The sequence below is a fragment of the Cicer arietinum genome, chromosome 1 (genome assembly GCF_000331145.2).
Source record: "Cicer arietinum cultivar CDC Frontier isolate Library 1 chromosome 1, Cicar.CDCFrontier_v2.0, whole genome shotgun sequence".
In the NCBI taxonomy this organism is placed as follows: domain Eukaryota; kingdom Viridiplantae; phylum Streptophyta; class Magnoliopsida; order Fabales; family Fabaceae; genus Cicer; species Cicer arietinum.
Genome location: NC_021160.2, coordinates 47754874 through 47769651, shown reverse-complemented (window position 1 = coordinate 47769651; position 14778 = coordinate 47754874). Strand labels below are relative to the sequence as shown.

Sequence of the window (14778 nt, the reverse complement as noted above, 5' to 3'; positions counted from 1 at the left end):
CCTAAATTTTTCCTCACGAATAAAACATGCGAGAGTTTATGTGTCCTTCCACCCACCTTACTACTATGAATATCACACAAATATGTACTAATATTTTTCAATAAGTGAAAAATTGGATTTATGTCATATAAAGTGAAATACTTAGTAGAGTGAAAAATTTCGAAAAAAATGATAATTTAACTACTCATGATTTTGTTACACACATGCATATATAACATCAAAAATCAAATATCAATTATTGATTTGTTTATTAATAGTTGATATATTATTACTTTTGTTTACATATATTTTTTTTAATTAAACAACTAAGTCAACTGAAATAAAAGAGAAAAAACAAGTAGGACCTCCTTAGTCTAGAAAAAATTTATAGAATCTAAAGTAAAAAAAGAATTACACGATGAACAAAAATATAAATTTGCTTAACATACTTTAAAGAACAAATAAAAATAACTACTAATTTTTTAAAGCCGAATGAAAATTCTCTTCAGTCCAAAGTAGGCTGAATGTGGGCTATTACAGACCCAAGTATAGAACGGGCCCAAAAAATAGTAAAACGAGGGAGTGTGTGACCCGACCCGGCTCTAAAAACCCTAGGTTGTAGCACAACTAAACCCAAAACCCCTTTTTCTTTTCAATTCCTATATATACTTAATCAAAAACCCTCAATACTCCTCTTCGTCTTTCGCTACTCATTTCTCTCCTAAAACCCTAACTAATTTCTCAATCCGATTACAATGGAATTCTGGGGTAACATTCTCTATTTCATCCTCTCATTTCTCTATTACTATTTCAGTTTATTTCTTTACTTTCTTGTCTTGAGTGGTAATCGTTTATGGTTTCATTTTTAGTTTTTTGCTGTAGTTTCTGGTTTCATTTTTATTTTGGGGTTTGTTGTGTATATGATTGCAATTAGAACAGTTTATTTTAGTTTCATTCTTTATTTTCTTGTCTTGAGTGGTAATTGTTGATGGTTTCGTTTTTTAGTTTTTTGCTGTGGTTTCAAGTTTTAAGTGATGTCGTTAACATGATTTTTGAATCGTATTTTTAGTTTCGGGTTTGTATATGATTTTTGAGTATGTAGTTCTCTATTACTTGTTTTTAGTTTTTTGATATAGTTTCTTGCTTTTAGTTTTATGTTTTTTTGGTTGGGTTTTGAATAGTTTGTTACGATGGTTTGTGTGATTTAGGTGCTGAAGTTAAGGTGGGTGAAACTGTTAAGGTTGACCCAAGTGAATTTGAGGCATGCATTCACCTTTCTCAGGTTAGTATTAGTATTTATTGCTCTTATTGTTCTATATTCTTGTTATTGTCAGTGAAGATAAAATAATATTCGACCTACTATTCTGTAGGCTGCACTCGGAGAGACAAAGAAAGACAAACCTAGTGATCCTGTCGTTCTTTTCTTGAAAGTTGGTGATAAAAAGCTTGTTTTGGGAACCCTAATCAAGGATAAAATTCCCCAGACATCCCTTGAATTGGTCTTGGACAAAGATTTTGAGCTTTCTCACAATTCAAAATCGGCTAGTGTCCATTTCTGCGGATACAAAGCATATTATCCCGGTGAAGAATATCCTTTGAAGATGTTTTATTTTAATTTTATTATTATTATTTATGTTTATAACCGAAATTTAAAAGATAGTATGTTAGTATCATATAAGTGTCTTGTCTTTTCAGCTTGGCTCTGTAATCTTAAATCATATTTTTTGACGAAATCTAATTTTTGACCGCATCTTAATTTTCTCTTAACCATTGATGCCTTCTGTCTTCACTAGTGATGAAGATGACTTTACTGGTTAGCCCCCTAAATTTCTTTTACAAATGGTATTTAATTATTTTTAGATTAAATTGGATAGTCAAACATTGATGGATTGTCTATGAATTAAACAGATAGTGAAGATGATATTCCCTTGGCTAATGAAGAGAATGGTATATGCTTGATTTCTTTTAATCTTCATGTTATTAATTTTATTGGTGGTTGTGTTTGTTAATAGGCATAAATAACATACAAATTGTCTTATATTAGGTAAACTCGAAACAAAAGTTGAAGGTTTAAAGGTATCTGCAGCCAAAAATGCTGTACCAGTTAAGAGCGGTGGACCTGCAAAACAAGTAAAGGTTGTTGATCCAAAGAAAGACGAAGATTCTGATGAAGATGAGGAAATTGCAAGCTCTGATGAAGAGGTATTCCATTTGCATTTTTAAATTTTTAATGTTGTCCAATCCAATTTATAAACACCCATAAGAACACAAAGTTGAAATGAGTTGCAATCATTGAATGCTTGTGTGTTTTTCAAGTGTTGTCGGTTTAAGAAATTTTGCATCTTATCGACTTTGATTATACTAGTCAGGGTTCATGATTTATCTTTTGATGTCGATAATAACATCAATAATTGTAGATGGATGATGCTGATAGCGATGATGATGAGGAGGATGACAGTGATGAAGATGCTGAGGAAGAGACTCCTGTGAAGAAGGTAATGATCTATTAGCATTAATTAGTTTTTCTTGCTTTTGTTGAATTTGTCATGTGTACTGTGAGATATAAAAATAGAACAAAGAAGACAATAAAGGAATAAATGTAAAATGGAAATTCCTATTCCCTTCCCAATTCCGTCAATCATAAATTGGAAATTGCCTTATGACTCTTAAATCTGATAAATAAGTTATTTAAAGAACTGTTCCAGAAACAAATGATTGCTTTTTCACTCTTGTTCCCAGCATATTACCCAGATTTACTACTCCTTTTATCAAATAATCTTAACTTATTCTTGACTTGAATGTTTGTGAAAAAAAAATGGTTTTTTAATTTCTTCTAAGAAGACTTTGCATGTTTAATAGTTGTGTTTTTGTTTTGAAGGTGGACCAAGGAAAGAAGAGGCCCAACGAATCTGCTTCAAAAACTCCGGTTTCTAATAAGAAATCAAAAAATGCCACCCCTGAAAAGACTGGTGAGACACTAAGTTATAGTTGATATATATGTATATAAATATATTTATGTATGTTAGTTTCTGTTTACATTTTTGTCTAGTTGACAACCATTTTCACGTGTTCTTACATTTGTTTTGATCAAGGTTCTTTGTTTCATGCTCTTTCTTTACATTTAAAATTTCCCTTGATCAAGTCTCGGGCTGGATTGTTTGAATTTCATATATTGATTTGTTGTTGTAGATGGCAAGAAATCTGGACATGCTGCTACTCCTCACCCTAAGAAAGGTGCAAAGACTCCCAACAGTGAATCTAAGTCTCCCAAGTCTGGAGGACATCTCTCTTGCAAAAGCTGCAGCAAGTATGATTTTAACTAACCTTTACATAGAATTATTACTTTACTTGTTTGGTTTTATATGTGATTGAGATTTTTTGTTATTATTATTAGGACTTTCAACTCCGAAACTGGACTCCTACAACACAGTAAGGCTAAGCATGGTGGTCAGTGAGATATTGCTGTGTTTTGGTAATTTGGTAGCTATTTGTATCTTTTTCGTGAGTATGTTAAGGACAGTTTTGGAATTTGCTAGAGGCATTGATTATTGCGTAACGTTATGCTGAGTAAAATGTTACTGCATTTCTGTATGGATTCTGTATGGAATGAAGTGAGATTGTTTTGCCTATTATCAATTTAAAAAGTTAATTATTATTAAGTCTGATGGTTGTATATTTATTTTTGAAGTTTGTGTTTTAGACGTAATTATTGGCGGGGTAATTGGATGAATAAATGAAGACAAGTCGACTAAAATAAGTGATGTCCAGCTCTTGTCATGTATGATAATTTATAATTAATTGTATAAATTGGTATTTGTCTCAATAATTCAAAAATAAAAAGAAAAGCTTCATACAATTTTTAACGTAAAATGTTATATACGTTTGTTTTCAAATAGTATTTTTCTCGTATTATTGCTCCATTTTTTGAAATAAAGAAATAAACACTTGGCTTTAAGTAAAGCGTAGATTAAGCGAATGGCTCACTATAATGGAAAGTTAGATTGCCTTTCACGCCACTAATGCAACCCCAAGATGGAGTGTCAGCTAGAAAAAGTCCTTATTTTACGTTCATTATACACTTTGTATTCTTCTCTGGCTTTACTAGGATTGCCAATACATTTGACATACATCATCATCCACAACATCACAACTTTTTGTAACTGACATTGAGTGAAAGACAAAGTTGAGAAACAGTTTAAGAGTCAGAGACGAAATGAAAATGAAAATATTTATATTCTCAGTGACAAAATTATGGATGTCCTACAAAGACAAACCATGGTAGTTATCATAAATAACTTTATTTTGTAAATTTACTATATAAACTCTTAGATTTTATTGAGATATTCATATTCTCCGAAATTAAATTGAAAGTGTCTTCTTACATAATCTAGAGTATTACTATTATGGTTTATTTTCATTGTTCTAACTAGCTCAATTTGTAGTTTTTTATTATTTCAAACTTCACAATTTATACTTCTTTCATTCTTAATTATGACTCTTTTGACATATTTGTATGTTCTTAAATATAAAATCATTTGTATATTTTTAGATACATTTATTATTGTTTTTTAGAATATATTTTTTATAAATAACAAATTATTTCAGAATATGAAAAGTTAATATTGTATGTACAAGATAACTTTTAGTATTAGTTATTCACAAATTATGTAGTTGACATATTATGACTAATCAGTGTGATTTTAAAAATAATTATCGCAAAAGTCAAATATTATTAATAAATTAAAAGTTATAATTGATTAACAATGTAAAATTATTTACACTGACTGTGTATATAAATTAAATTTTTAATTACAATATCAATTTTTCTGAGTTCTTAATACTCAAAAAGTGATAGGATCTTCTAAATAAAAGTGGCATATATTTTGGGTATATTATTTCCTTATCATTTTAAATATTTTATTTATCATACATATTTTCTTTTTCAATTTTAAAAAAAAATATACTACACAACAATATAAAATACTTGGTACTTGTAAAATTAAAATTCCAATAATTAGTTTTCTCAAATTTTACAACCTTCAATTTATGCTAGGACAGTAATTGTTTCAATACCTTTAGCACATTCAGAAAACGTTTTGCTTAGAAGGTTTATTGAAATTCACTTCCCGCTAGCATATTTTCAGCTATGAAGAGTTTTCCAAATACAACTGTTGGTTTCGTGTGTGGTGCAGAGTATGACGAGACAAGCTTGATATCTTAAGAGTGTTCAACCAATTTGAAATAATATCCAATATCATATTTATGTGAATTTTTTGTGTGGTTGAGGTAGTTGATAAAATGAAATCTGAATGTAATCTGTATGGTGCATGTAACAAATCCATGAAATACTTTGTTTGGATATTTTTTTAACGTCACTATCGCACGAATTTAATAAAGATGACGCATTTAATTAAGATGTGCGAGGTTAATGTTACTGCTCTGTCTCAATTGTGATTAAGGAATGTTTGAGCAAGTGATAACTTTACCAAGATCATGTGTAACAAATGTTTGAGCAAATGGTAACTTTACAAGGATCAGGTAGTTAATTACATTAAATGCATGTATGACTCAACCAAAAATAAACTATTGTAGGTTGAGCTATACTCAGGTTAGAAGAGAACAAAGTCAAGACATTATATGAATGTGAATGCTCACCTGTCCCCCTAATGTATTTAGAATTCGATAAATAAATAAATAAAAAACAAAAAAATTGAAGAGTTAAATCAGCATTCACCTTATATGAAATGAAGTGATTATAAATAAGTCACAAACAAACTCACTATGGCTGGGCTCAAGTTTGACTCATTTCATGATATCAAATTTAAAAAGTCAATTCAAAATCTACACATGATTAGCTACTACTAATAAATCATAAGACCATGTTATAATCATTAACTACTAATTAATCATATATTTGAACTGCATTTACCATCAAATAATTGTAAAAATTTATGTTTCAAAATATCATTTATCTTTATCTTATTTACGCCATGGAAGTTATTTAGGCTGCCAGCCACTGCTACCTCACATTTTGCGCAATATATCCTAAATTTATTCCTCCTCCAGGGCTTAATATGCTCATGAATCCACTTATACATAACAGGTTTCCAAATAAAGTCGCCCAACAGTGAAAATACTCCATCAACGATTTAATGCACTGGAAAAACATGCAACATTTAAAGTTAAAATCTACAACCTCAGTAACAATTTTACAAGCAGAATATAAAAATAATGAGCTCAAAGGTCACTCTCCAATAGGCATCTAAAGCTTACACGGAAGGAAGTATCCTAACATGCCAGTAGAAAGAAAAATAAAAATTAAAGTCAACTTCTTCTGCTTGGAATTAGAAGAAAACTAATGACATAAGTCTTCACCTAATTATTCATCTTTACGCTATTACACCCCAGCTGAAACTGCTCGTCAGAATCTCCAAATTATACCTGAAAGATCCATTAAAACATCCTCCCAGAGCAAAGGCTGAACCTGTACACAAATTTCCAGTAAACTGCAATTAACTCAAAGGCTCGACTCTTAGAAGCAGGGATACCTGAACCTGCAAAACTCATTATTATGTAAGATAATAATACAATTTCTGATTTCAAAATAGTTTAAACAGAACTCAGAAAACAAAAACTCCTATAAGAACTGTTGAAATGGTCGTTCACTAGTCTTCACGTGTGATGGTGATCAGGATCCCTGACTGAAAAAATAAGGCAGACATGCAGCAAATGCAAATAAACCACCATAACAAGCAAGCACACATTCTACTGAGTTCATAATTAGCTAGTTGAAAAAGGGAACACTGCTGTTTTTTTACATAAAATGATCGAATAGTGAAAAACAATTTTGAAAGAAACAACTGACAAAAGTTATGGCTGCTATCTAAAAATTTATAGGGACAGCAGCATGAGCTAATGGAAAAATCATTATTGTCAGATGATCTGCACACGTGGGTTGGAAACAAGAAAGAGCTTAGCTGTGCAGTACTTCAAATATATTTGTCCACTATGGATAGCACACTAAAAAATGCAATGGAATTAGTACAGTTGAGATCTATGAAAAAATATGGTTCCAACTTGAGATTTAATTTGGGAAAGATGCATAAAGTGGTACACCCATACACAAAATCAAACATCATGCATAACAAAAGGAAAAATCCCAAGGGGGAGGGGCATATTTCACATCATGGAACAGTGTACCTGCACCACCTGCACAGCGGAAAATGGGTGGTGAGCTATACTTGTTCTGTAGGTGGTCTGTGCCAGAACCAAAACTGCTGCCTAGAACTACAGGAATAAGCAAACTCGAGAGAGTAGACACAAACCAGTAACATAGACAGATCAATATCCGTCCTGAGGAGGTTGCTGTTGCTGCTCTTGCTGCTGGTCCTCATGATATGCGCTAGCATTATTGCCATTATTGGGTTCTTCTGCATTAACCTTACTTGCAGGTTCTTTCTCCTCCCTCTCCCTGTTCCACTGTTCAATTCTGGCTCGTCTCTCCTCACTGCCATCCCTGATCGGACTGTGATTCCTCCTTCGAACAGGACTTCGACTTCGACTGGGACTCCTTCCCCTCCTCCGTCCAGGACTTGAGGTCTTGCGTCTCCTGCTATGACTGTCACGATGATAGTCCCTGTCTCTGTCTCTGTCATCATGCTTACTGCGGTGAGACCGCTCCTCGTAGCTTCGATGCCTGTAAGGACTCCTACTCCTGCTCCTACTGTGCCTTTCATGGTGCCTCCCAAACAACTGACGCCTCAAATCCCTGGACATAGTACATATTACACAATCATCAAAATTTAATTCAAAAACCCCCAAACCACAAAATGGTTATTGATCAATGTTGAAAATATTACCTGCTAATTCTTTTCAAGTGCATGAAGTTACAATAACCACCGCGGTTGCAAGTATTCTCCTCATACTGCCTGCAAGTAGCCTCGCGGAAGTCTGTCACCGGAGAAAAATCAACAATAATCGGCCGACCTGCAAGCAAGCAAACCTACAGTTAATATTCAAACTTAAAAAAAAAAGGCAACTCAACATATAATTGGCAGACAATCAAACAATAATCAAATCCAATCTTATTAAGACCATCTATGAAAAAATAATTGGCACCTCTAAAGCTAATTCTCAAGTAAATTAAGTGTTCCCAAATTTTGATGACAAAATCAAGTATTGATAATATGTTGACGTGTATAACAACATATGAATAACAAATCATGAATCTATTGCAATATCAAAACTTTTTCACGTCAACAATTGAAGCTAAATCCCTATAAAATATATAGGTTTTTTAAAATAAAAATCTAAAAAATATATACATAATCAAGTTCATTGACCAAAAAGACAAATACAAACTATCGACCACCATGTGATCATCATCAATTATCGACATTTGAACAAGAAATTAAATAAAATAAAATAAAAACACAAATAAATGAGATAACAAACCAGCGTAAAATCTTCCAGTGAGATTCCTAACAGCATTAGCAGCATGTTCTTCCTCTCTGAACTGAACATACACATTACCAACCTAAAAAAAACAAATTAACAACAAAAATACAATAAATTAAACAAATCAAAAAATAAAAAAGCAGAACGAAAAATTAAAATTAAAATAGCAGAAGATACACATTACCAACCTCAAAACAAATTCACAATAAATTAAACAAATCAAAATAAAAAACAAAACGAAAATTAAAATATCAGAAGCTTAGTAAAGTACCATATGATCAGCAAGATTATCACAAACATTAAGACTTTCAATATCACCATACTTCGATAATTCTTCAAATAAATCTTCATAAAACTCTTCAAAATGATCCTGAATCTTACGAGGATCAATTGGTAAGCCATTAACATCAACACCGGGGGTAATCATATCAGGACGCTGATACATGTTGGAGAGAAGGATCGTAGGGCTTATACTCGGCTTCGTGTGGAGCCTCGAGCATCGATCGCCATGTCTGCATGCTCCGATCTTAAAGTAGAACGGACAATTCACTCTGTCTTTCTCAGTGCCGAAAATTGAAGCTAAATGTTCCGCCATTGGTGATTAATCAATGTGAGGTAGTTCGATTCGATGAGAAGAATAAGGGATTTCGAATTGTCAGGGTTTGTGAATTTTGTAGTAATGGGTTTGGTTTCGAAGTTTCTTTCGAGTTCCAGATTGTTCTGTTAGATATTTGGATTTATTCATTGTTGATATAATTAGTAGATTAAATATATAGAACGTTTTTGTGAATCAGAAGCAACAAGCTGGTTTGCCCGAGAGGTTAAGGGGGAAGACTTAAGATCTTCTGCACATAAGTGCGCGTGGGTTTCGAACCCCACAGCCAGCATTTTTTAATATATAATCATTTTATTTTTATTTTTACTCATATCTTGCAAATTATTCATGACTTAGTGAATAGTTACATCATTAGAGATATATGAATTTGAAATAAACTACTTTTGTATAATTAAAAGTAGTTTTTGTTAATGAAAATAACTAAAACTATAGTAAGATGTAAAATATAAAAGAATGGAGATAAGGAAGAAGAAAATAATTGTATTACACCTATTTAATGTGTGTCGTGTACGATGTAATATAAGGCGGATGCAATAAGAGACCTTCTATGAATTTGGTCTATTGTAGACTAATGCTTAAAAACAATTAAAATTCTCAATGACGATTAAATGTTTTTTTTTTTTTAAATTCAACTTGTCAAATTGACAACAGTCAAATCATTAATTAAATCATTGTTTCAATTGTAAAGACGAATAAAGTCATTAATGTTATTTTTGTTGATGACTGTTATAGTTTCAGGTTAGTTTTAAACACTGGTTCATAGTGTACCACTGATCAAGGTGGTCTATTGTAGAATTTTCTACAATATGAATCTTATTTATATGCTACAAAATTTATAAGGGACAAGGATGCGAATAATCACATTAACTCTATAAACAAATACAACTTGCAATTATTAAGGTCATTCACTGAGTGATTTCTAAATCATAAAAAGAACGTTGAATGATAAGAGGAAATAAACATTCACAAATTTATCTTCTTAACATTATTCCTTGGATGTATATTGACCATGTGTCTCATTAAAACTTTGTTATGAAAAAATTCATTGAAAAAAAATCTCGCTGGAAGAGGAAAAAGAGTATAATATTATCCACACAAAAAAACTAATTCGTTAAAAACTTTGTTAGAAAAATCTAATAAGACAAAATTATGATAAAAGCAAAAATAGTGTAAAAACATTTGTTTTCCTCTCACACAAATAATTATATATGAGATAAAAAAGGTCAATTAATCTTTTATACTAATTGTTCAAAGGCTTCATTTGACTTCAATTTTGTAGAAATAAATAGCTTGTTTATATTCTAAAACTATCAATGAGACAAAATAATATTTACCTCTAAGGTAACAAAATACCACTATATATATATATATGCTTGAAGCTTGTTATTACATTGCAAAGTTTAACAGGCTTGGGTAACAAATAGTACTACAAAATCTACAAAGTTTATCAAGCTTATCAAGTATAAAGTAACAAAATACTACTATATACTTGTTAAACAAAATACTACGAAGTTTACAAGTCTAAGGTAACAAAATACTACTACTATATGCTTGAAACCCGAGTCTTGTTATTTACATAACAAAATACTACTATAAAAGCTTGTTGTAACTTTTAACACAACAAAATACTATTATATGTTTTGAATATAGTAGAATATAGGCAAAAATACAATTATACTCCTTTAAGTTTAACTAAATTTTCACTTAAATACTTTAAATTTATTTTATCTCGATTTGATATTTTAAGTTACATTTTGTTTGCATTGTTCATCATTTATCTCAATTTCAAAAACGATTAGTTCAATTGAATTTTTTTTAATCATTTGAAACTTTATCAAATGTTGTAACAACATGTCTCTCATACTAATAATTCAAAAAATATTAATCAAATCTTATAAATGATATATATTTATTGATTTTTTCTACAACAATTTAAATACACATATAGTCTTAAATTCAAGGTAATAAAGGTCATAATCATTATTTTTAATTTCCTTCACATACAAAATAGATTCACCAATCAATTTATTGCGATATTTCAATTAACTCTTAATATTTTATGAAAGTAATTCGAAAAAAAAAAATAAATTAAAATTTTTTTTTATGTATATTAATAATTCTTAAAGACTAACGTTGCAATGAAATATAATTTAAAAGATGGAATCGAAGAAAAATAAATTTAAAGTACCTAAATACCTAAGGATTGCATGTATATTGAAGTCAACAAGAATATAGTAGGTGTCTAGGTTTTGAAAGATATCATCAACGGGCATTTGGTCTAGTGGTATGATTCTCGCTTAGGGTGCGAGAGGTCCCGAGTTCAATTCTCGGAATGCCCCTTTATTTTTTTTTATTCTTTTCCATAAAACCAAGCATGCAGAAGATTTTAATTGACAATATCACAATTTTCACGTCTACTACATCGATATCAGAATTATTCTTCCTAAAAACAACTGAAACGAAAATCAATTAAAGGTTTTTGAAATATCATTTCCAAAATCTATACAGTTTCATTTGTGCCATCCACATAAATAGAGTTATTATCCAAATTATTTGCAGCTTCATCATCATGAGTTGCAGTTTGATTATTTGCAGCAGCTTGATCATCGTGAATTGCAGTTTTATTGTTTGCAGCTTGATCAGCATGAGTTGCAGCTTGACTGTTTGAAGCTTGATCATCATGGGTTGCAGCTTGATCGTTTGAAGCTTGATCATTATTTGCAGCAGCTTGATGATCATGAGTAGTTGGCAAAAATCCAGATGTTGGTGAAGGGCAATTAGTATGTCCTTCTACAAATATTTTGGAATCTTCTCCAGGGATAACTTTTTCTGAATTTGAATTACCACCAAACATTTTTTGTGGCGGAGCAGCAACAACAGGAGATGATTCATTTGATTTTTTGTTTTCCCTCGGTTCCTTATAGCCTTCTTGCTTGAAAGTGCCTACAACAACCTGATTCACCACCACATCAAATTTTGTTAATTAATGGCCCGTCGTTGTGTATGTATTATAAAGAAAATCATTTTGAAATTCAAACTAAATACCTCCTTTTTTTTAAATTGTTATTTTTAAAACAAAACTTTAATTGACAAACTCTAATTCAGAGTTACTCACTTTAATTTAACAGAGTATCTATTACTGATTGAAATCTATTTGTGTTCCTCCTTTTAGAAGCATGCTAGTTCGTTTGCTTACATTTGAAATTAAAGGAAGTAAATATGATTTGCTTGTCATAAAAGTATCAACAACAAAAATATAGCTTACTTGAAGGGGGCCGGCCGCAATGAGGGAATTCGCGATACTACCTCCAAAAACCTTTCCATTAATATCAGACATTAAAATGGAAAATAACATCTCTTTGCGACGACGGTGACCTCTAGCTGGTTTGGTGGTAAAAATATATGATCCAGATAAAGAAAGTAAATGAAAAATTCCCTGCATATACGAAAATTAAATAAACACAAATTATATATTGTATATAAATTAAAGTCTTAAATGTTTTACCTGGTATGTGAAAGAAGCATCACCGCCATCTGGGACACGAAGGGTAACGTTAGATACAGTACCGCTTGCAGAAAGTATGATAACAGATTGACGTTTACATGCCCTAGAAAGATTTAATATATTCTCCGCCACATCCTGCAAAATAATTCATTCCAAAACTATATATATATTCATTATTTCCTCGTTAGTAACGTAAATTAAATTGCATATTGATATTTTACCTCCCCAGCCTTCAAATTTAAGATATGAGATGTAAATCTTCGTCCAGCTTCTCCAATACAATCCTCACCTTCACCAAATCAAATCAAATATGAATTCAAGCAAAACACAACGTTAGTGACGTGGTAGTAAAATTGAATATTGACCAATAAAAAAATTAAATTTTTCCTATACAAGGGAAAAGATAGCAAGATGGATCACAAGAAAAATTTAAAACTGTAATAAGGAAACAAATTAACAACCATATATATTAAAAAAAAGAATAAATTTAGTGATAAACTTAAAAATAAAAAAGAACTATCCAAAGAATAAACATGTATATTTTGTTCACACAGGTGGAGTACTCAGCATATCATTGAAAAAGTTAAAAACTTTGATCTGTAATAATCTTATAAAAGCAAGCATCTTAAAACAAAGAACAAATTTAGTGATAAACTTAAAAAAAATATACACTAAATGCAGAGATACAGAGTATTGCGAGTTCGAATACGCAACCCAGCATATTGATGATATCATATCGGTCTTTTACTATCTGAGATGCAATTACGGGACAACAAACATATATATATATCGATATAGAATAAAATGTTACCGAGGTCAGCAGCGGTTTTTTGAGTGGATCCGGAACCAGGATGGCGTTCTTTTCTTTTAGTGCTCTTTGGAGAATTATCAGCAGAAATTTGAGGACCTTCTTTTCTCTTGCTTAGATGTTTTGAGAATGGTGACAATATGTCAATTGAAGAATTCAATGGTGATTGAGAACTGTCGTAATCAGAACCAGTACCAGTGCTACTGCTTTCTTCATCATCCTCTGATTCTTCCTTTATCTGATTCTTCTGATGATGATGATCAGTACTACTTGAACTGATCTTTTCTTGCTTTACATTGTTACCAATGGTACTGCTTCCTCCCTCTTCCATTTTTTGCGCCACAAATTAACAACAAATATTGATTTTTTCACAATGTGCTGATATTTTTTAAGAAAATATGGAGAGATTGATTTTAATGTACAGAGGGACGAGACCATCTACTAATTTTTATTTTACTTTTTTCATTTTAGTTTTTGAAAAATTGTTAATTTAATTAATAAAAAATAATTAAAATATTTAAAAAATAAAATTATATTAATAAATACATTAAATTTATTGGAGTCGATTAGACTTGCCAAACCAAACGACTTGTTCTTTATATTTTACCGATAAAATAGCAACACAAATTAACACCTTCCTCTTATTTTTTCTCCGATCTAAAAGTAGAAAAATAATAATAATAAAAATAAAATATTTTTAATTTAATAACAAAATACTAATAAAATATTTTAAAAAATCAAAATACATTTGACAGAAACAATACATTAAAATAGATGTGCCAAAATAAATAATGTGTCACTCCTAATTTGCAGATAATATTAACTTAATTCTATTTTGTTAACGACTTTTTCCTATCTCTTCTCTGGATCAAATAATAATAATAAAAAAAATTAATTTAATATATTTTATTTCTTCTATTTAATTTATTTTATTTTATTAATATAATTTACTTTATTATTATTATCTTTTATTTCTCTGATATGGAAAAAAATAGGAGGAAGTCGTCACCAAAATAGAATTAAGTTGCTAGTATATGCATTATAGGATTGAGAAGTTCTTTGTTTTGGCACGTGTACTCAATCACCTTAACTTTGATGTATTTTTTTTTTTATTAAATGTATTTTGATTTTTTTAAAAGAATTTATTATTATTTTGTTTATTAAATTAATAATATTTATTATTATTATTATTATTATTATTTTATTTATTTATTAGATCTGAGTAAAAATATGAGAGGATTGTTAACAACAAATCATAATTTAGTATCCGCAAACTAGGAGTGAGTCGATGATGTTTATTTTGGCACATGTAGTCAACCACTTTTAAATTTGATGTATTTTTTGTCTATTAAATATATTTTGATTTTTTTTTAGTATTTTATTATTATTTTGTTTATTAAATTAATAATATTT

The 14778-nt window shown here is 30.3% G+C and overlaps 3 protein-coding genes and 2 non-coding genes across 9 annotated transcripts; 3 read left to right on the top strand and 2 right to left on the bottom strand.

Moving 5' to 3' along the window:
* The first annotated feature begins 607 nt into the window (after positions 1 to 607).
* Positions 608 to 3638, top strand: LOC101489129 (histone deacetylase HDT1). Its single transcript, XM_004487474.4, has 10 exons — positions 608 to 747; positions 1188 to 1261; positions 1350 to 1567; positions 1770 to 1792; positions 1888 to 1926; positions 2024 to 2181; positions 2397 to 2474; positions 2858 to 2948; positions 3169 to 3286; positions 3374 to 3638. The coding sequence occupies exons 1-10, from the start codon at positions 735 to 737 to the stop codon at positions 3432 to 3434; spliced, it is 873 nt and encodes a 290-aa protein (XP_004487531.1). The 5' UTR covers positions 608 to 734; the 3' UTR covers positions 3435 to 3638.
* A 2252-nt stretch (positions 3639 to 5890) lies between these two features.
* LOC101489462 (splicing factor U2af small subunit B-like) lies at positions 5891 to 9278 on the bottom strand. Of its 5 annotated transcripts, XR_012162126.1 has the most exons (6): positions 8708 to 9277; positions 8434 to 8515; positions 7839 to 7965; positions 7305 to 7747; positions 6355 to 6463; positions 5891 to 6136 (listed from the first exon to the last, which is right to left on the bottom strand). XR_012162126.1 is itself a non-coding variant. In XM_073365601.1 (5 exons), exons 1-4 carry the CDS (start codon positions 9029 to 9031, stop codon positions 7321 to 7323), a joined length of 960 nt encoding a protein of 319 aa, XP_073221702.1. In that variant the 5' UTR covers positions 9032 to 9278; the 3' UTR covers positions 6138 to 6533; positions 7305 to 7320. The 5 variants fall into 5 exon arrangements, 3 of the variants coding, with proteins under 3 accessions (XP_073221702.1, XP_004487533.1, XP_004487535.1); XR_012162125.1 differs by having other exon boundaries at positions 6355 to 7747; XM_073365601.1 differs by lacking the exon at positions 5891 to 6136 and having other exon boundaries at positions 6138 to 6533; positions 8708 to 9278.
* TRNAL-UAA (transfer RNA leucine (anticodon UAA)) lies at positions 9240 to 9323 on the top strand. Its single transcript has one exon. It is a non-coding gene; the product is annotated as a tRNA-Leu (tRNA).
* A 1996-nt stretch (positions 9324 to 11319) lies between these two features.
* Positions 11320 to 11391, top strand: TRNAP-AGG (transfer RNA proline (anticodon AGG)). The gene has a single exon. It is a non-coding gene; the product is annotated as a tRNA-Pro (tRNA).
* Positions 11392 to 11428: 37 nt separating this feature from the next.
* On the bottom strand, positions 11429 to 13737 carry LOC101498107 (uncharacterized). Its single transcript, XM_004487676.4, has 5 exons — positions 13369 to 13737; positions 12779 to 12846; positions 12558 to 12692; positions 12318 to 12488; positions 11429 to 12005 (listed from the first exon to the last, which is right to left on the bottom strand). Exons 1-5 carry the CDS (start codon positions 13694 to 13696, stop codon positions 11553 to 11555), a joined length of 1155 nt encoding a protein of 384 aa, XP_004487733.1. The 5' UTR covers positions 13697 to 13737; the 3' UTR covers positions 11429 to 11552.
* Between the last annotated feature and the right edge of the window lie 1041 nt (positions 13738 to 14778).

Excerpts from the sequence above, each read along its gene's own strand:
- LOC101489129 (XM_004487474.4), top strand. Across the intron at positions 1,262-1,349 it reads CATGCATTCACCTTTCTCAG|GCTGCACTCGGAGAGACAAA; the intron begins GTTAGTATTAGT and ends ACTATTCTGTAG. Across the intron at positions 2,475-2,857 it reads AAGAGACTCCTGTGAAGAAG|GTGGACCAAGGAAAGAAGAG; the intron begins GTAATGATCTAT and ends TTTGTTTTGAAG.
- LOC101489462 (XM_073365601.1), bottom strand. The coding sequence starts at position 9,031 with ATGGCGGAACATTTAGCTTCAATTTTCGGCACTGAGAAAGACAGAGTG. Across the intron at positions 8,516-8,707 it reads ATAATCTTGCTGATCATATG|GTTGGTAATGTGTATGTTCA; the intron begins GTACTTTACTAA and ends TGTTTTTTTTAG. Across the intron at positions 7,966-8,433 it reads CACTGGAAGATTTTACGCTG|GTCGGCCGATTATTGTTGAT; the intron begins GTTTGTTATCTC and ends GCTTGCTTGCAG.
- LOC101498107 (XM_004487676.4), bottom strand. The coding sequence starts at position 13,696 with ATGGAAGAGGGAGGAAGCAGTACCATTGGTAACAATGTAAAGCAAGAA. Across the intron at positions 12,847-13,368 it reads AAAAACCGCTGCTGACCTCG|GTGAGGATTGTATTGGAGAA; the intron begins GTAACATTTTAT and ends GATTTGGTGAAG. Across the intron at positions 12,006-12,317 it reads TTGCGGCCGGCCCCCTTCAA|GTTGTTGTAGGCACTTTCAA; the intron begins GTAAGCTATATT and ends GTGGTGAATCAG.